Here is a 19,874-nt window from a genome sequence, read left to right on the forward strand (position 1 = left end):
TATATAATAATTCTAAATTGTTTATTCTTGTCAATCAAAAATAGTCACTGATTTCTTGGTAAACACACCTTCAGGATCTTACAGTAGATCATCAGTAGACACACCAAAAAATGAGAAAGAAACATTGTCATGTAAAAAGAGCATAAACAAAAACCAAATACACTTCCTCTTATAAGATTATATAAAAGCAATATCTTATAAACAAAAGCAAGACTGAGACTGGCCAGATGTACTCCCTTGTTAATTCCCTATAGGCTGTTCAAGCGAAACAGTAGTCGAGGTGGGCCAGCAGTTCTCTGTGTTGACTGGTAGTGTATGGGGCTCTACACTTTGGACACTCCAGGAAACTCTCGTCCAGAAGGTTTTTGGAGGGCGAGGTGGGGATGGGATCCTCAATGGACAGCCTATCAAACTCCAGCTTGTTGTAAGAACTTGGCTCAGAGAAACGAGACTCTCTCTGCTGTTTTTGAAACTGAAAATACATAGAAACCAATCAAAGATAGCAAAGGTATTCATGATGACAATTGAAAAGCAGAAAAGTCAAAAGAATTTAAGTGTACTGCAACATCTTGCAATTGCTTACTTGATGGCTGGATTCCAGTCTTGTGATTTGGTCCCGAGCCTTGCGCAGCTCCTTCAGGACCTTGTGCAACTGATGCTGTAAACTTTGCCGATCAAGTTTCTCGTTCTCAAAGTCTTTGGCAGACAGATGGATCTGGGGGGAATAGACAACTGCAAATCAAGAGAGCACTGCAGAGATCTTGGATGTTGTATTGCATAAGCGATGTTATACAACAGAGTATTTCACAATATAGTGTCAGGAATGGTTTAGGTTGCCAATAGAAAATCAAATTGTATTTGTCACATGCGCTGAATACTAATATTGGCACCCTTGGTAAATAATTTTTTATTTTTGTTATTCTCTTGGTCTTTCAAAATATTCACAAAAATCAAACTTTTAATTAAAGTCAAACAAATGAAAGAAAAAAATAAATTCTTAACTTAAAACAAATATTTTTCTCAAATATACATGTGCTACAATTATTGGCACACCTTCTTTCAATACTTTGTGCAACCTCCCTTTGCCAACAGCTCGGAGTCTTCTCCTATAATGTGTAATGAGGTTGGAGAACACATGGCAAGGGACCTGAGACCATTCCTCCGTACAGAATCTCTCCAGATCCAAGGTCCATGCTTGTGGACTCTTCTTCAGCTCATCCCACAGGTTTTCTATAGGGTTTAGACCAGGGGACGGCCATGGCAAAACCTTGATTCTGTGGTCAGTGAACCATTTTTGTGTTGATTTTGAGGTGTGCTTTGCTTCATCGTCCTGCTGGAAGATCCAACCAAGGCCCAGTTTAAGATTCCTAGCAGAGGCAGTCAGGTTTTGATTTAATATCTGCTGGTACTTGGAGTCCATGATACCATGTATCCTAACAAGTTGTCCAGGGCCTTTGGAAGAAAAACAGGCCCACAACATCAAAGATCCACCACCAATAGTTCACAGTTTGGATGAGGTACTTTTCTGCATAGATATACTTCTGTCTACACCAAACCCACCTCTGGTGTTTGTTTCCAAAAAGCTCTATTTTTGTCTTACTTGACCACAGAACCCGGTCCCATTGAAAGTTCCAGTAACGTTTGGCAAACTGTAGGCGTTTGAGTTTGTTGACAGCAAAGGCTTTTTTTATGGCAACCCTCCCAAACAACTTGTGGTTATGTAGGTGGCGTCTGATTGTAGTTTTGTAGACTTTCTGACCCCAAGACCCAACTAACGTCTGCAATTCTCCAGCTGTTTTTTTGGCCACTCTAACCATCCTCCACACTGTGCGTGGGGTCAATATAGACACACGGCCTCTTCCAGGACCGTTGTTAACATCTCCAGTTGCTTTAACCTTCTTAATTATTGCCCTGATAGCGGAAATGGGCAATTTCAAACGTTAAGCTATTTTCTTAGAGCCATTTCCTGATTTGTGCAGCTCAACAACCTTTTGCCGCACATCATTACTGTATTCTCGGGTCTTTCCCCACAGTGATAGATGACTATGGGAACTTGGCCTGTATGTCACATCATATTTATACCCCAGTGAAACAGGAACTCATCATGGCTTACCACTTAAGTATTCCTAATCACTCAGGTGAATTAAAAACATAAAATATGAATTGGAATATACTTCAGTTAGATTTTACTCATATGAATTTATAGGGGTGCCAATAATTGTGGCACACATGTTTTGGAGAAAAATATTTATTTCACGTATTTTTTTCAATAATTTTACTTCAATTAAAAGGTTAGATTTCTTGTGAATATTTTGAATGAGACCAAGAGGATAAACAGCAAAGACATATTTTTTTTTTTACAGGCCGGTTTTCTCATATTTACCAAGGGTGCCAATATAAGTGGAGGGCACTGTAGACATTACCGTGAAATGCTTACTTACAAGCCCTTAACCAACAATGCAGTTCAAGAAAGAGTTAAGAAAATATTTACTAAATAAACTAAAGACAATTTTTTAAATAAAAAGTAACACAATAAAATAACATTAATGAGGCTATATACAGGGGGTGCTGGTACCGAGTCAACGTGTGGGGGTACAGGTTAGTGGAGGTAATTTGTACATGTAGGTAGGGGTAAAGTGACTATGCATGGATAAACTGCCTACATACCTGCTGTTCCAGTACAGCAACTCTCCTCTGCTCCTCATTTTGATTTAACAGAGATTTCTGGAGTAGATTCACCTGAACAGAAAACAGTATTTTGTCTTAAAGGAAACTGGAGGTCCTATCTACATTCAGTATTACTATGTCTTTTGAAATAACAGTGGGAAAGTGTAGAGGGTGTGAAGAAGAATGAGGAGCATAGGCGAGAAAGTGGCTGAGACAGGGATCGAACCCCCTTCTCCAGCGGGTATATATGGTTCAGCACAGAACATTTTATTTAATCCCAAACTACATTGAACTGTTGTTAGATAGGTATAGATATTCGACGAGATACAACCCGACTCATTTAAAAAACAACCTTTCCCCAGCAACTCTTCCACAGGTCATGGTTGCAAATGACAATGCTTTATAAATGAACTCACCTGGTCAAACAAAGCTCCACAATAAACCACACAAAGTATTTCCCTGGTGTATAACAGTACCTGCAGCAGCAGCTCAGCAGACTTCATTCTCTCCTCCTCCAACCTGGCGTCCATGCTGTCCCGCTCGGACCTCATCCTGTCGGCGCGGTCGGCCAAGCACTTCCTCTCCTCGCTGACTGTGTGTCTGCTGCTGAGGCGCTCGGCCTGGAGCTGTTCTCGGGCCTCGGCCACCTCCCGGCAGCACTCCTCGTACCTCCCCTGGGCTCGCGCAGCAGCCTCCTTCTGGGCCTCTACGTCCCGCTTGGCCTGCAGCAGAAGCTTGTCGTAGTACTCCTGCAGCTGGGGGGAAGACTTCTCTGGTGCTGGGGAAAATCAAGCAGAGTTACAATATAATATGATCCTCTATGCAACACTTATGAATCGGTCACTAGGAAGTACCGTTTGTCAAGTAGACTTTGCTTTACCATTGTAATAGCTAATTATAATTAATTTGTAAAGGCTAATTATAAGCTTGAGTTAATTTAAAAAATCCCCATCAAAATCCATCTGTTTAAACTGGAGATATCCGTTTTTTTTTTTTTACCATGGGCTGCTTCTCAATCTACCACATCTGCCAATAGCCGTTTTCGGCATCTGCAGTGGAAGGTCTACGACCCCCACAAGCGTCACAGGCTTAGTCTGAAGTCAGTATCGCCGATCTGCCAACTTCTGTCTGTAGCATCTGAACGGTTCGAGCTACACACTAATATGACCCCTCTATGGAAAGGCGAGTCTCTCAAACACGCACATTTGCTCTAGGATGCCCACAAGCCAAACCTGAAGGCAGCCTTGTACCACTTTAAAAATGAATGGAATTATAGAGATAGTTTAGTGCCTAAAATAAGGGGTTAAACCTGCTGTAAAAAAAAATACAAATAGTTTCCTGATCTTTCTTATCTCTCTTCGATATAGGACAGACACTTCAAAACAAACTTCCTTTAGATGTATTTATTTTTACTATCTGTTTTTCCATGTATGAATCTGGTATTCAATGTGTTTCCATGGGCTAATAGCAGTAAGGCCAAATGTTTCATCAAAATGTTTTTCTATATTTTTTTGGGGGAGACCTAAAGGGTCCTAAAACTCTAAATCAAAAATCAAAATGGTCAGTGCTATGACTATCTTAAAACAATTCCATGTTCGCTTAGTAGAACCCCCCCAATTAAGAAATGTTCTATTCACAGACTAACAAGCGTTGGCCTAGAGGATAATTATTTTAACCACATGGAACATTTTTTGGGGTGAAATAAGCCTTTATAACGCGGAGAACATTGTGGGATCTGCCGATTTTTAACAGTGGATTTGCTCTTAACAGCAAACGAGTGCCAAATCCCACACTGCACTGCAGGCTCTGAGGCCCTGTTTTTTTACCGGCTGAATCGCCTTCTTTGTGTTGTTGTTGGAGAGCTTGGTTGGCTTGATTTAGTTGCTGCTCCAACTCAAGGGTTCTGGCCAGGACTGCCTTGACATAGGCCTCTCGCTGCTGGTCATAAACCATCCACTGTTGGTTCTTCTCCAAAGCCTTATGGAACCCAGGAAAAAGACAAACGGGGGTAAGGGTTAGGTTATACAGTTTCCTTAGCACTCAACGCACTACGATTTTTGAGCAGACAAAGACGAAAACAAAATGGCAATTTTAATCTTGATAAGTTATTCAACTCACATCTCTCAGGTGATCCTGAACTACTGCGACCTCACCAGTGGGGACCCTGCCATTCTATCAAACAGTATAGAAACACAGGTATTAGAATATATCAAAACAATTGCATAGGTGTACACAACAGATACAATCACTTTCTACGTGAAGACATGGTCTGTTCTATGTGGGTCTGTGGGAGACGAGTCTTGGATGCTTTACTTAAAAAGTCTAATGCAGATGTTTTTAATCGGAATATTACATCATTTCTGGGTAACAATTAAGTAGCTTACTGTGATTGTTTATTTTTGACCATTTTAACTGAAAACAAAAATTGCTTATTAGCAAAGAGCAATTTCTAGGACTGTCTGGGAGTAGTCTGAGTGGGAAAGGGAAAAGTCGATGTTATTGGCAGAGTAGTTTGGAACACTTTCTATTGGTCTATTAACTAATTTACCGCCTGGTGATGTCACCAGGCAAGCCAAAACTCCATTCCACCAAAACAGGCTGAAATTTCAGGCAAGTCTTTTCAAACAGCTCTTCCACTAAAAGGGCATCATGATAATTTTCACAATTATTCTAAACTCAGTGTGTAGAAATATATATAAAACACAAGGAAATCAAGATTTTGACTGCACTGGGACTTTAAAGAGGATATAATAAAATCATAAAAGAGGGCAGTAAGCCTTGCTAAATGCAAAGCCGCCTCTAGTTAAGTATGGCATACAATAATATAATGCCTAGGGTGTCCTTTAACCAGCCAGTGGCCTAGCCACCTCTTAGCAGCAGCGGCCTAGTCATAGTAAGCCTGGCTGGGATATATCCTCCATAACACCAAGGCCCAACTATCCCTGGAGGGGCTGCCTTCATTCTGCAATCCCTGGAGAGCGACGCCAGGTCCATCTCATAATAATAATAATGTTAAAGTTAGCCTACAGGTTGACATCTGATTGCCTGGTAAGACCAGGAAAATGATACCTATGACCTAAGGAGCCGGGACGTCTCAAGTTGAGCCGCTGTAAGACCTATTGGTCTGCTCAGGCCCTTAACTCCACCTCGAGAGGAGAGGGACTGGGATCATAAGCTTGACAACTTTTTCCCCAGATGGTTTGCCCATGTGCGGTGGGGGTTATGTACCGGACGGTAATGCCCAGGGTGATGAGGGCCTGCTGGGAGGTGGATTGCCTTGAACATAGTCTCATGGTTATTTGAAAGTTAGATAGATTAGAGCATAGATAATAAAAATTGTTCCCTCTCTATGAATAAGACTAGTGGTAAAGCATTTTTCACCATACCACAGCGCTTTAAATTGCGGAAAAACGTATTTTATCAGAGGGAAGGGTCTGTCATACTCATCTGGTAGAGTGGTCAAAGAGAGTTCAAAAGGTTAAACAATTAAATGCTTGTGAAGGTCTGTAATCATAAAATGGCTAACTTGTCATTCTCACGCTTATAAATATGACCCTAAGACGATTGGAAAGATAAGAAATCGGAAATAAATGTAATATTTGAATCATGAAAGATGATAAATAGGAAATGCTGTCAGAGCCTATTCAACTGGTGGCTGCGGGCCAGATCCGGTCTTTTAATCAATTTAGACTGACTGATCAATTCTGAACATTAATAAAAAATCTGGAGACAAAATTCTGATGTTTATTGCCAAAATGACAAGGCCTATCAGTGTGGTTTTTAGCAGCTCCAAATAAATCTTCCCATGATTTTGACTCGTGTGAACAGTGTGCAATAAGCTAATATCACCCCATTCCTGAAAGTTAAGACTCTCAGCGACACGTACGTGCCTTCTGTTCCTCTCTATGAAGTCGTGCAGGAAATGTTAGAAGGGAGTGAGAAAAAAAAAAACACCTAATGACCGAGGGAAATTCATCCAAAGCTTAGGCTACCCCCCCTCCCTCCCTCCCCCTAAAATAGAGAACCAAATAGCTTGCTGGTCCATGTTATTACCATCAGTGTGTTAGGGCAGTAAAAAGAAAATACTGTTTTCAGAGGATTTTAAAAATGACCCAATTACTTTTAGCAACATTTAAGTGCTTTATAATGGTGTGTGCTGTTTTTGATACAGTTCTCCGGAAGATTAATCGCATGTCGAAAATGTCTGGCGCCCCTTCAATTAACTTAAAAAAAGTGGCCCCCATAAGAATATTGTTGAGTAGCCCTGCGGTGCGTTTAGATCGCTTCAATGTTTGCTATTTTGCGTGATGGTTTGTACTGGACAACACGCTTCCCCAAAACTGTATGCACCATTTGTCAACAGCCTTTGTGGTAAATTTGCTTACGTTTGGTGGTGTGGCCTGATCAATATGGGTGTGAACATCTAAAAACGCAAAACTTTTGCAGTACACCATACAGTACTCGCCCTGTGGGCCACCATAATCACAACGTTTTTCAACTGTTTGTTCAGAACAGTGCCGTTTCAGATTAATTCAATGTTGCACCCCGTTCTGTCCTACTGAACGCAACCCTGCACTAAAGCCACCTGAGCTGAAAGTTAACAAGTATTATGTCAGAGGAGGAGCCATTCCGAAAGCAAAGGCTGCCATCTAGAGTTCAAAAATAATATTTCACTTTGAGATTTTGAATGCCCCGAGCCTAACAACATTCATACAGGTTTGAATATTGAGGGGCGTTAACTTTGAAGTGTCTTCCTGTCACACATACATCCTCTCCATAACTGATCCTAGGTTAACACAATGGAACAAGGTCTTGGCCTCCTCAGCAGCCTGAAGATTCTGCTCACCAACCTGGAAATCAGGAAACTGTTCCTCCAGTTCCTGACACCTTGCAGACACTGCCACCAACTTGTTCTTCAGGTTCCCCGTCTCCTCCGAGAGGGACTGGAAGAGTTTCTCTCTGTGCTCTGCCTCTCTCCTCCCCTGGTCCAGCTGAGACTGGAGCGATGCCACCACCTCTCCCCCACTGGAACTCAGCTGTTGTCTCAGAGTCTCCACCTCCTTGTCCTTTGCCAGCAGCTGCTGAGTGTTCCTCTCCCTTAACGTCTCCAGAGACAGAATTCTCTGCAATCAATTGCAACATTTTGGTAGTTTATTTATCTTCTTAAATGAACATGCTTCATCTTTATATTATCACAACTCCATCAAGACAACTTCAAAGACAACGGTCTTCAAAAGGAACACACCCATGATGTTCTGAATGCTAAACCCACAGACTGCTACAAAGCCACATTGTGAAAGTGAAAGTGATTGGTGGTCACAACAAGTTTATGAATGTGTTGAGTGCAAAGGTTGTTTTGGTTTGAAATGTTCCTGTTTATGGATGTAGGCTACCTCATCACTACTGTGTCAACCCCATTCCATTTGGACTTTATAATAATCATTTGACTGGCAATACTAGATTAGCCTAAGCATCTCACAAGAGTATATTTCTGCACAAGCTACTATGCTTTGTCATTTTGCTAGCTAGTTACCTCTAGCAGTTTGCTCTTGTCCAAGTCTGGTGGCCTCGCCGTTCGTTTTGACATTTCATCCATCATCTTCTTCAGTTGATTATTTTCCTTCCTGAGTCTGTCCATTTCCATGTCTGCTTGCTTTGAGCTACTGGATTTAAAGCCTAACTTGTTGACAATGATCTCCTTGGTGCTTTTTGATGCCATGTCTGGCGTGTTACCTAGAAAAAATTGTTTGACGTTTATTGTCAATGTATATCAATTAGAACTCACTCGCATCTCTTTCAACTGCACATTTTCAATAGTAAATCTAATAGGCAATACTCAAGTTTGTTTATTTATTTGGGCATAATTCCAATTAATGTCGCACCTGCAGTGAGGCCTAGCTAACGTTAGTTGTTGAAATTGGCATGCCAAACACAAAACAAACTCAAGCCCAAAATAACAGAACATGCCTAACCGAAGAAAAAAAACATTTCTTCATAACTTTACAACTGAATGACATAAATAGAACATAATCTTACCAACAAGATACAGATAATCTGCTAGGTTGTTGGCTATATATTTTTCTTGAGTTGGTGGCTAATGCTAGTTAGCTAGCTAAGTTAAATACTGTACAGTAGGCGCTGGTCTGGCTAACAACACAGCTAGCCAGCAATCCGTCCTTATTTAGCTAGCTAAGCTTTTGTTCGTTCAACCCAAACTATTTTCTAATGTTAAGAAAACATGTATGGGTGCATCTTTAAATATTTAGAAAATATAACTCACAATGTAGACCTCTGTTTCCAAAACAACAATCTAGGATGCTTGACTTATGAGAATGAAACGGACACTTCTGGCTTCCAAGTTGAAAACAAGTTTGAATACAGCGCGTCAGGCGTCATATCCGGCTGTCAGATGACGCGAGCAATCCTTTTTTTAATCAACCACCACTAGATGGAGTCAGAGTACTGTTATTGCTCAGACCAATAACAGAGCACCAATAAACTTGTCATGGAATATAAATTAATAGACAAATATGAATGGAAAATACGATTAGCTAAGTCTATATTTATTTTGGTCCTATCTATGCACCACATTCCTGTTTTAATAGCACTATGCAATTAGTCAACTTTCTACCATCTTATCCAACTTTCACTGAACCCATCCTTCCCCCCTGTCATCCTCTGTCAACACATACACAGGATGGCAGCACATTGCCATTGTCAAAGAAATCCACACCCACCCTTATTTTCCTAAGTTAAACACGGGAGCTATTTCCTCAAATTATGCAGTTGGCTTTAGTGATGGGGAGGTGATGGTGCTGCAAGCGATTCGGTTTTTATAGTCATTACAGAGCAATACTGATTCCTGTTAGTGACAATCATAATGTTGCGGGTTGTGGTAGAATCTGCGAAAGGTCTGCCTAAAAGTAAACTTGGAGGTACTCCGGATCCCATAGCAAATATTATTTTTAAAGGTAAGGAAGTGCACTTACTTTTTTATGTCCCAAAGATTCTCTTTCTGTATCTTGATGCACAACTCTGATGGGCTACTTTATTGTCTCCATCCCAGTAGCAGAAAAGGCAGTACAGTCATAACAACGTGTTCATTAGGTTGTCAGATGCAGAATGATGATGGTGTAACCTATTGATTGGTTGAATCAGGATGTATTCCTTTGAAGTAGGCAATAACTTTTCATTGGACCTAAACTGATGAATGTATCTATTCAATATTATCCGAGTTATCATACTGACTGCATTGACATCCACTCTACCCTGTAAATTAGAAGTTGTTAGGAATTTAATGAATTCTTAGCAAGTGTAAAATGTGACTGAAATAAGTGAAAAAAATAAAACAAATTTAACTTTCAGATGAAAAGAAGAAAACCAAAACAATTGACAGTGAAGTCAACCCAGTTTGGAATGAAGTAAGTACTTTGTTATCTGTTCAGACTATTTGTCCTTTGGAAAGTTGCATTGCCAAAAGAAGACTTGAAACACTTGAAATAGTTACAACCCTGATAGTGTGTGTGTGATATTGTAGGCTTCTGTATAATTTTGTCATTCTCTACTAGGCTTAATAATATAATTTGTGTCATGTGTACCTCAACCCCTTGGCGGTGGCAGTGCCCCTGATTTATAATTAAGAAATGTCATGTTTGATTACAGGTCCTTGAGTTTGATTTGAAGGGTTCTGTGCTTGATTCCTCATCTTACATTGATGTGATTGTGAAAGACTACGAAACTATTGGAAAAGATAAGTAAGTGGCCCAGACATACACTTCATCCTAACACACCAGCACTAATAGTGGGATTTAGGAAAGCGAGAAATCCAGTTTGCCTCACCATTTAAACAGAGCAGAGATGTCCTCTAAATGAAGTTGCAAAGAACTGTCTAGTCTCCAATGTGATTACAAGAGGAAGCAGGACTTCTTACAAAATCTCTGATTTAATCTGTTCAATATTACTGAAGGTAGTCATTAGATTAAACCAACCTCCTGCAAATTAACCCCAAAGGGAAAGAGTCAACTGCAGTCTCGAAATGGTTTCAGAGTTAAATAATAACAGACAGATCAGGGCTGAGCTGGCACATTGGATTCCAGGGATAATGTTAATGGGAAAGTAAGTTAGCATACCCACTCTTTCAGGAGACCACATTGTTGGCTTAACATGTAACTCCCACACCCTAGTTGCCAGGCTCAGACTTGCACGCAGTGAGTGGGAGAGGTGATCCGCCTTAGGCAACAATGAATACCTGTTTGTTCAGTTGGGATGAGCTGGATGGCACTTGTTAAAGGGAAATATTATATTCAGTTAGGACGAAGCAGTCGTGAGAGCTCAGGCCACTATTGATAGAGACCAACGTTTAGATGTTGTGGTAGTGTATTTTCCATTCACGGAGGGAAAGACGTATGGTAACAATCTGAAAATGTAACCACAGAAAAAAAGTTTCCAAGGTTTTGCCAGTTAAAATCGTCAAAGCCTTGTATGTTATGAAGACAACACACGTGTTACAGAATGTCCAGGTTTTAGTGAGATGAATTCAGTAAAATGATCATGTCTGTGGTCCTCTGTAGCTCAGTTGGTAGAGCATGGCGCTTTCTACGCCAGGGTAGTGAGTTTGATTCCCTGGACACTTCAAATGTGTGCACGTGTGACTGTAAGTCGCTTTGGATAAAAGCTTCTGCAAGTATAATTCTGTGCATGTAATGCAGATTAGCTACATTCTGCAGCTCAGCACAGTTGAAATCAGGGGTATGATTTTCCAGTATTGTCAGGTATATGCATGCATCAGTGCAGGCCATGTGTTGCGAGTAACGCTTTCCATTGATTTAGCCTAGTATGACACTCTGATGATGTGGGGAGTGTAGGGACTCTCCTCTCACTTAGTTTTCCAGGGTCTGTTATGGTACTTTGTAACCCTAGCAACTTGGGAGAGAAAAGTTTAACCTTGTGGCTCTGGATTTATTAGATTTGGGCAGAAATTCCTCTAATGATCCCTAAAAACAGAGTCACACAAATAATATATCTTTGTCATAGATGCTGACTTTATGGTTGGTCAATGTCATTATGTGTTGACATGCATGATTACTCATGCTATGTAACAGGGCAACATAAATGACATGGCTACGACAAGGAAACTTCCACTGTGGTTGACATAGGAAGCCTGCTGGCGAAAATGATGGGCAGTGGGTGGAATGACTCCACGCTTTGGTAATAGCAGATCGAGTTCTGGCGGCACACCTGTCTGCATTTCATGACCTGAGAACGTCAGGCCGACAGACATACACCAGTCAGGGAGAAATGAAAAGAACGTTATGAGAGGCTGGCATTGTAATCCAGACAATAATAACATCCCAGAGAGTTTCGCCACAGTGGTCTGTTACTAACTGCGTTACCCTAGCAACAGACAAGAACCAACATATTCTGCTCACTGACCCCACCCTATTGTCTACAAATCTTTTGTTGACTGAAGGTATTGCGCGGGGACGGGGTTGTTTTGTTAATATAACAGAAATGTTACTATTGTCACAAGGAAAGGATGGAACATCCTCTGATTTATTACCCTGCATTCCAGGTTGATAGCGTCACTCTCCAGAGAATTCATGTTTCAGCCTCCCAGATGTAGAAGAGATCTGTCTGAACACTGCCTGGGAGATGTAATATTCCCCATGAGCAGAGTGACCAGTAGAGATAAATGATAAAATAAACAAAGAGAGAAATGACATTATTAACAATACCCACCTGGATCTGTATGGACATTATTCCTGACTGGAGGGTAAAGGTTCAAATCCTTGGAAAAGTTGTAACATTACATTTCACATATTAGTAATTTAGCAGACACTCTTATCCAGAGTGACTTACAGAAGCAATTAGGGTTAGGTGCCTTGCTCAAGGGCACATTGAGAAAATATTCACTTAGTCAGCTCGGGAATTCAAACCAACCTTTCAGTTATTTGCCCAATGCTCGTAACCCCTAATTTACCTGCTGCCCAACATCATTTGTTCATACGCGATGTGGTAAGGCAAGTTATGTCAAATTATTTACTAGGAAGCTTCGCTCTCCAGATTGGGCTGGTGAGAGGAGCTATAGGAGGACGGGTCATTGTAATGGCTGGAGTGGAATTAATGGAACGAAGTCAAACATGTGGTTTCCATATGTTTGATACCGTTCCACCCATTCCATTCCAGTCTTTACAACGAGCCCATCCTCCTATAGCTCCTCTCACCAGTCTCCTCTGATGAAATCTCTATTTGATTGCTCGTGTGTGATGCCAGGTTCCTGTTCTTTGTGGGTGTATTTGACTGGGTGGGTTTGTTAACCTTGGGAGGAGGCCACCCCTGTGCCTTTTCTCATGGTGACATCACTGAGCACACAGAATGCTTTTCCTTCCTCATCTGCTCACTGCACTCATGACTAGATGTAATCTCTATTCTCAAATAAAGAAGTTGTATTTTATTTATTTAACCTTTATTTATCCAGATGAGTCAATTAAGAACAAATTCTTATTTACAATGATGGCTAGAGTCAGTAGCCTAATGTATCACAATCTCCATACTTCCATATTTGATAGCGTTAAAGACCGTTATGGTCAGCACTCTCATACAGGGCCTTTAGAAAGTCTACACATCCCTTTGAACTTCTTTCACATTTTGTTGCGTTAGAAAGTGGGATTGAAATAGATTTAATTGTATTTTTTTTGGTCTTTGATCTACACAAAATACTTCGTAATGTCAAAGTGAAAAGAAAATTCTACACATTTTAACAAATTTATAAAAATTGTATAACTAAAATATAGATGTTGCATAAGTATTCAGCCCCGTTGTTTAGGAAAGGGTACATTTTTCAGAAGTAAAATTTGGCTCAACAAATCACATTATAAGTTACATGGACTCACTCTGTCTGAAATAATACGGCTTGACATTATTTTTGAATGAGTACCCCTTCCTCTGTCCCCCATCTTTAAGGTCCCTCAGTCAAGCATTGAATTTTAAGCACAGATTCAAGTACAAAGACAAGGGAGCTTTTTGAAAGCCTCATAAAGAAGGGCAGTGATTGGTAACAATAACAAATCCGACATTGAATATATCTTGAAGCATATCAAGTTAATAGTTATGCTGTGGATGATGTATTAAACCACCCAGACACATCAAAGATGCAGCCATCCTGATCTGAGCTGCAGGACAGGAAGGAAACTGCTTAGGGGCCATTGGTGATTTTAAAACAGCTACAGAGTTCAATGGCTGCAATAGTAGAAAACGGAGGATGGATCAACAACATTGTAGTGACTCCACAATAATGAACTGTAAGACAGAGTGAAAAGAATGAAAATATTCAAAAACATGCATATGTATGCAACAGGGCACTAAAGTAAAAGTGCAACAAAAACACAGCAAAGGAATATATTTCATGGCCTGAATGCTTTACAGCAGACTGGGAGAGGAATTCACTTTTCAGCAGGACAATAACCTACAATACAAGGCCAAACCTACGCTGGAGTTGCTTACCAAGAAGACAATGAATGTTCCTGAGTGGCCAAATTACAGTTGACTTAAATCTGCTTGAAAATCTTTGGCAAGACTTAAATTGCTGTGTAACCATGATCCCCAACTCCATGACAGAGCTTAAAGAATTTTGAAAATGGGTGAATATATTGCACAATACAGGTGTGCAAAGAGCTTATGAGACTTACCCAAGAAGACTCACTGTTGTAGTCGCTGCCAAAGGTGTTTCTAACATGTATTTACTCAAGGGGGTGAATACTTATCTAAGCAAGTTATATTAGTGTTTTATTTTTCATTACTCTTAAAAAAGAAAAGTAAACTTTGACATTAGAGTATTTTGTCTAGATCATGACAAATCCATTTGAATCCCACTTTGTAACAGAATAAAATGTGAAGAAATTCAAGGGGGTTGTAGACCTTCTATAGACACTGTAGATGTTTCATTTGGCTAGTGCCAAATAGCCACTCTTAAGGACTCTAGTGATAAGGATATTGTTGCAGTATTTTCATTTCTTACATGCACCTGATGTTTAATCAAAGATACATTATCAAACGGAATTTCCCTGTGTTCATACCCCACCTTTGTATAGTAGGTGTAACGATGTGCGCTGAGAGTCAGGAAGCAAGTTCAGGGAGTGAGTGTTTTAATAAATAAACGGAACATGAACCAAAACACGGAACATGAACCAAAACACGGAACATGAACCAAAAAAACAAACAAAAAAAAAAAACCACGAACAACGGCGAGACAAAAAAAAAAAAAAAAAAAAAAACAGAAACAATGACGCCTGGGGAAGGGACCCAGGGGAGTGACACTTATAGGGCAGGTAATCAAGCAGGTGATGGAGTCCAGGTGAGTGTCATATTGCGCGTAACCATGGTGACATGTGTGCACCTTAACGAGCAGCCTGGTGACCTAGAGGGAGCACACGTGACAGTAGGAATGTTGTATTTGTTTTTACAGCTAGCCATATCTGAAGTTTAGCCTTGTTTTGCAGGTTTCTCGGGTCTGCAAAAATCTCACTGAAAGACCTTGCAACTGGTCAAGTCAAATCCTTTCCATTTAAAGATCTGGCTCTTGTCAATGAAAAGGGACAGGCTACTGGAGTAAGTTGTTCAGTATTTACTAATGGAGATTGCAGCTACTCATCAGCTACCAGGGATATGGGCAAAACAATCATGCAATCATCTGAAATTGAAACAGCTGCAATATCATTATCCCATTTTAATTCATTACATTGTATTAGCTTAACTACAAAAACCACATGAGCACCAAAAATCCATTTAGAATTTTGATGTCAGCACATTTTAATGAGATGATTGATTCCACCAATTATTCACCTTCCAGGCCACGGTGAGCCTTGTTATTCACTATGAGCCTCCAGCCAATGCCGCTCCAAACCCAAATGACCCACAGGCAGGAGATGCTGCAGGGGATTCTGGTAGGTCATATGTTCTCATAGATTGATGACTCATTGTACCTGTCCCATTATGGTGCCTATGAGAGCACTGGCTGTGCCATTTAGGCCATCTCCATTTTGAAGTAGTCAATTTCCTTCTTATACTAGGTCTATGAGTTGGTAAACAAACTGATTGTAAAAAAGAGCTGTCTGGTATGCTTGTGTTAATCCTCAAAATAAGAAAGAAGCATCAGGGAAAGATTGGCTTTTTGCTTGGTTTTCCTATCAACCATGTGCCATTGACAGGGGCAGGATTATGAAAGGCCTATGTGTTTATTTGGATACTTGTATTAGCTGTTACTAAAGGCAACAACTAATCTTTGTGCTGTTGATTGTACTTTATCTGGTGACTGCGGTTGAGGTTGTGCTGTGTGTGTGTGTCTGCAATGGAAGGTAGAGGTGAAGAGGGGGATGAGGACATCACTGATGCAGGACAGAGTCCCTCTGCCCCTGGTCAGCCTGGAAACCCTAACCAAATACTGGTCAAGAAAAACAGGAAGTTGAACCGTCCCCTGGCCAATAAACCTCAGGACTTTCAGGTGAATTCTGGCATAGTGGTTCTAGCATCTATCTAATCAGAAGTATGTCATGAATTATGATTTGACATTGTTTTGACTACCTTTTCTCATTATCTCTTGCCGTCAGATCCGTGTCAGGGTATTAGAGGGACGACAGCTCCCTGGGAATAACATCAAACCTGTTGTGAAGGTGAATGTTTGTGGACAGACTCACAGAACAAGGATCAAGCGGGGAAACAATCCATTCTTTGATGAGGTAAAATAAGTCATATTGATTTAACTTAATTTGACTAAGTCCATGTGTGCTTAGCAAATGGGGAATTCTTGCTTGAGAAATGACTGCAGTTGATTTGTCCTGAAGGTTAATGTGGATTTGCTTTTCTCATTAAACCACCCAGATTCCTTTTTCTCTTTACAGATGTTCTTTTACAACGTCAACATGTTACCATCGGACCTATTTGATCAACATGTCAGCATTCGGGTAAGTTGAACTCAATGTTAGTAATATGGAACTAGCTGATCTGAACAGTCAGGTACTATGTATTGAATTTCATTCTCACTCTAATAAAGAGTACTTTCCTTCTGTAGGTGTACGACTCCTTCTCTCTGAGAGCTGACAGTCTCATGGGGGAGTTCAAGGTACTCCATCTTTCCCTTCCACCTCTTACAAAAAACATTCAAGGATTAATGACAAAAGAGTCTAACTTTACATTCCATTACTCTTGACTTATGCATTTTATCAGTCTGAGGTATTTCCCATCTTCCTTTGCTTCCCACAGGTTGATGTTGGCTTCATCTATGATGAACCAGGTATGTTTATGGTGCCTTTCACAGTATTTGCATACACTGAGTCTGTTATCCATTTCCTCAATGGGGTAAATGTTGTGGCTGTCTGTCTCGGCCTGTCTCATAGCTCACTCTGTAATGAGGAAGTGGCTCCTCCTGAATGACCCTGATGAATCCAGTTCGGGCGCCAGAGGATACCTTAAAGTCAGCATGTTCATCGTTGGGGCGGGAGACGAATCACTGGTACAGTAATAGTTGGGGTTACCTCTCACGGTTTCTGTTGGCATGATTCGTAACTGAACACTAATTTGGAGCATCTTAATGATCTGGATGAACCCATTCCTATATTATGACTTATCAGAGCTAAATGAATGTCCTTGTCAGGTCACACTACTGGTCAAGAGTTTCAGTACACATACTCAGTCAAGGGTTTTTCTTTATTTTTACTATTTTCTCCATTGTAGAATAATAGTGAAGACATCAAAAAATAACATATGGAATCATGTAGTAACCAAAAAAGTGTTAAACAAATCAAATTTGCCTTGATGACAGCTTTGCACACTGTTGGCCTTCTCTCAACCAGCTTCATGAGGTAGTCACCTTTCCAACAGTCTTGAAGGAGTTCCCACATATGCTGAGCACTTGTTGGCTCCTTTACCTTCACTCTGTGGTCCGACTCATCCCAAACCATGTCAATTGGTTTGATGTTGGGTGATTGTGGAGGCCAGGTCATCTGATGCAGCACTCCATCACTCTCCTTCTTGGTAAAATAGTTCTTACACAGCCTGGAGGTGTGTTGGGTCATTGTCCTGTTGAAAAACAAACGATAGTCCCACTAAGCCCAAACCAGATGGGATGGTGTATCGCTGCAGAATGCTGTGGTGGCCATGTTGGTTGTGTGCCTTGAATTCTAAATAAATCACAGACAGTGTCACCAGCAAAGTACTCCCACACCATAACAACTCCTCCTCCATGCTTTACTGTGGAAAATACACATGCAGAGATCATCCGTTCACTGACACCGCGTCTCACAAAGACACGGCTGTTGGAACCAAAAATCTCACATTTCGACTCCAGACCAAAGGACAAAATTCCACCTGTCTGATGTGCATTGCATGTGTTTCTTGACCCAAGCAAGTATTTTCTTCTTATTGGTATCCTTTAGTAGTGGTTTCTTTGCAGCAATTCGACCATGAAGGCCTGATTCACAGTCTCTTCTGAACAGTTGATGTTGAGATATGTTTGTTACTTGAACTCTGAGAAGGATTTATTTGGGCTGCAATTTCTGAGGTTGGTAACTCTAATGAACTTGTCCTCTGCAGCAGAGGTAACTCTGGGTCTTCCATTCCTGTGGCGGTCCTCATGAGAGCCAGCTTCATCATTTCGCTTGATGGTTTTTGCGACTGCATTTGAAGACCCTTTCAAAGTTCTTGAAATGTTCCGTATTGACTGACCTTTATGTCTTAAAGTAATGATGGACTGTTGTTTCTCTTTGCTTATTTGAGCTGTTCTTGTCATAATATGTACTTGGTCAATTACCAAATAGGGCTATCTCTTGTATTCCCCCCTACCTTATCACAACACAACTGATTGGCTCAAATGCAATAAGACCAAAATAAATCACACAGTAATGTACTTTTAAGTAGGTACACTTGTTAATTGAAATGCATTCCAGGTGACTACCTCATGAAGCTGGTTGAGAGAGTGCCAAGAGTTGTCAAAGCTGTCATCAAGGCAAAGGGTGGCTATTAAAATACATACACACTTTTTTGGTTTATACATGATTCCATATGTGTTATTTCATAGTTTTGATGTCTTCACTATTATTCTACAATATAGACAATAGTAAAATAAAGAAAAACCCTTGAATGAGTAGGTGATCTAAAGCTTTTGACTGGTAGTATACTTGGAAAATAACATCTGTGCCTATCATAGTGAAGTGTGACAACAGTGTGTATGTTTGTGGCTTCTGCAGGTAGAGAAGAGGGACATTAATGATGACCAGGATGACATAGAAAGTAACCTGCTGCTGCCAGCAGGGGTTACACTGCGATGGGTCACCCTGTCTCTCAAAGTGTTCCGGGCCGAGGACATTCCCCAGAGTATGCCACTCGTGCATATATAATGTTATGTTGCTGTTGTGGTTGGCTTGTTCTGCTTTAACTCTCAAGTGCTTTGTCTCTACGTTAAAGATAGGTGTGCATCCGAACTAGCTCTTCATTTAGAAGTGTCTCAATCTGTATCTCTCAAGTAAGATTGTTTAGAGATGCAAGTAAATACATCAAAGTTAAATGAGTTCACTATTTTACTACGTGATGTTAGATGGTTCCTCACCCTGAAAGTAGTCTATGGGCCAGGAGAAACTGCCATAGAGTACTTACAGGGTGAGGAACCATCTAACTTCAAGTTGAAATAGTGAACTGCTCCTTTAACCTGTGTGTTTTTCACCATAGTGGATGATGCCTTTGTCCAGTCATTGAAGGGGATGTTTGGAGTGGATGGGGACAAGAAGAATCTAGTGGATCCTTTTGTCGAGGCTCACTTCGCTGGCAAAAAGGTATTCACATTTCTCTCCACCTAAAATTCGAATCAAGGGGATGATTTGTTTATTATGGAAATAGTTGTGAAGTTGATTTGCGAATGTTTATTGTTGAAGCTGTGCACCCAAGTCATTGAGAAGAATGCCAACCCAGAATGGAACCAAATGCTGAATCTTCAGGTCAAGGTAAAAAAAACAATCTAATGCACTGGATTTCTGCTTTGGTAAATTGTGATTCAAAACGATGACCCTGTAAAATCTTTCTACAGTTCCCCTCCATGTGTGAACGAATCAAACTGACCGTCTTTGATTGGTAAGTCAACAGCATTCCCTCTTCTGAACACTTATGATAGACATACTGTATGTATCCATTTAAATCACTCCATTTGAGCTCTGGCAGTTATC

At 40.6% G+C, this 19,874-nt stretch overlaps 2 protein-coding genes across 5 annotated transcripts in view; one reads left to right on the forward strand and one right to left on the reverse strand.

Moving 5' to 3' along the window:
* On the reverse strand, positions 1-10,020 carry LOC115157405 (centrosomal protein of 55 kDa). Of its 4 annotated transcripts, none has more exons than XM_029705631.1 (9): positions 9,657-10,020; positions 8,201-8,400; positions 7,518-7,790; positions 4,786-4,839; positions 4,494-4,644; positions 3,144-3,445; positions 2,668-2,739; positions 584-715; positions 1-472 (listed from the first exon to the last, which is right to left on the reverse strand). In XM_029705631.1, exons 2-9 carry the CDS (start codon positions 8,384-8,386, stop codon positions 260-262), a joined length of 1,383 nt encoding a protein of 460 aa, XP_029561491.1. In that variant the 5' UTR covers positions 8,387-8,400; positions 9,657-10,020; the 3' UTR covers positions 1-259. The 4 variants fall into 4 exon arrangements, with proteins under 4 accessions (XP_029561491.1, XP_029561508.1, XP_029561499.1 ...); XM_029705648.1 differs by lacking the exon at positions 9,657-10,020 and adding an exon at positions 8,948-9,053 and having other exon boundaries at positions 7,518-7,772; XM_029705639.1 differs by lacking the exon at positions 9,657-10,020 and adding an exon at positions 8,948-9,053 and having other exon boundaries at positions 3,144-3,439.
* Positions 9,424-19,874, forward strand: part of LOC115157424 (myoferlin) — a 24,594-nt gene continuing 14,143 nt past the window's right edge. Inside the window, exons 1-15 of the mRNA XM_029705661.1 lie at positions 9,424-9,638; positions 10,033-10,088; positions 10,330-10,421; positions 15,165-15,273; positions 15,515-15,608; positions 16,020-16,165; positions 16,272-16,400; positions 16,563-16,625; positions 16,733-16,783; positions 16,924-16,954; positions 17,058-17,173; positions 18,906-19,032; positions 19,384-19,487; positions 19,587-19,655; positions 19,739-19,782. Of these exons, the coding sequence (XP_029561521.1) occupies positions 9,548-9,638; positions 10,033-10,088; positions 10,330-10,421; positions 15,165-15,273; positions 15,515-15,608; positions 16,020-16,165; positions 16,272-16,400; positions 16,563-16,625; positions 16,733-16,783; positions 16,924-16,954; positions 17,058-17,173; positions 18,906-19,032; positions 19,384-19,487; positions 19,587-19,655; positions 19,739-19,782 (1,322 nt within the window). The 5' untranslated portion in view covers positions 9,424-9,547. The remainder of the gene's footprint in view (positions 9,639-10,032; positions 10,089-10,329; positions 10,422-15,164; positions 15,274-15,514; positions 15,609-16,019; positions 16,166-16,271; positions 16,401-16,562; positions 16,626-16,732; positions 16,784-16,923; positions 16,955-17,057; positions 17,174-18,905; positions 19,033-19,383; positions 19,488-19,586; positions 19,656-19,738; positions 19,783-19,874) is intronic.

Source organism: Salmo trutta, chromosome 2 (genome assembly GCF_901001165.1).
Source record: "Salmo trutta chromosome 2, fSalTru1.1, whole genome shotgun sequence".
Taxonomy (NCBI): domain Eukaryota; kingdom Metazoa; phylum Chordata; class Actinopteri; order Salmoniformes; family Salmonidae; genus Salmo; species Salmo trutta.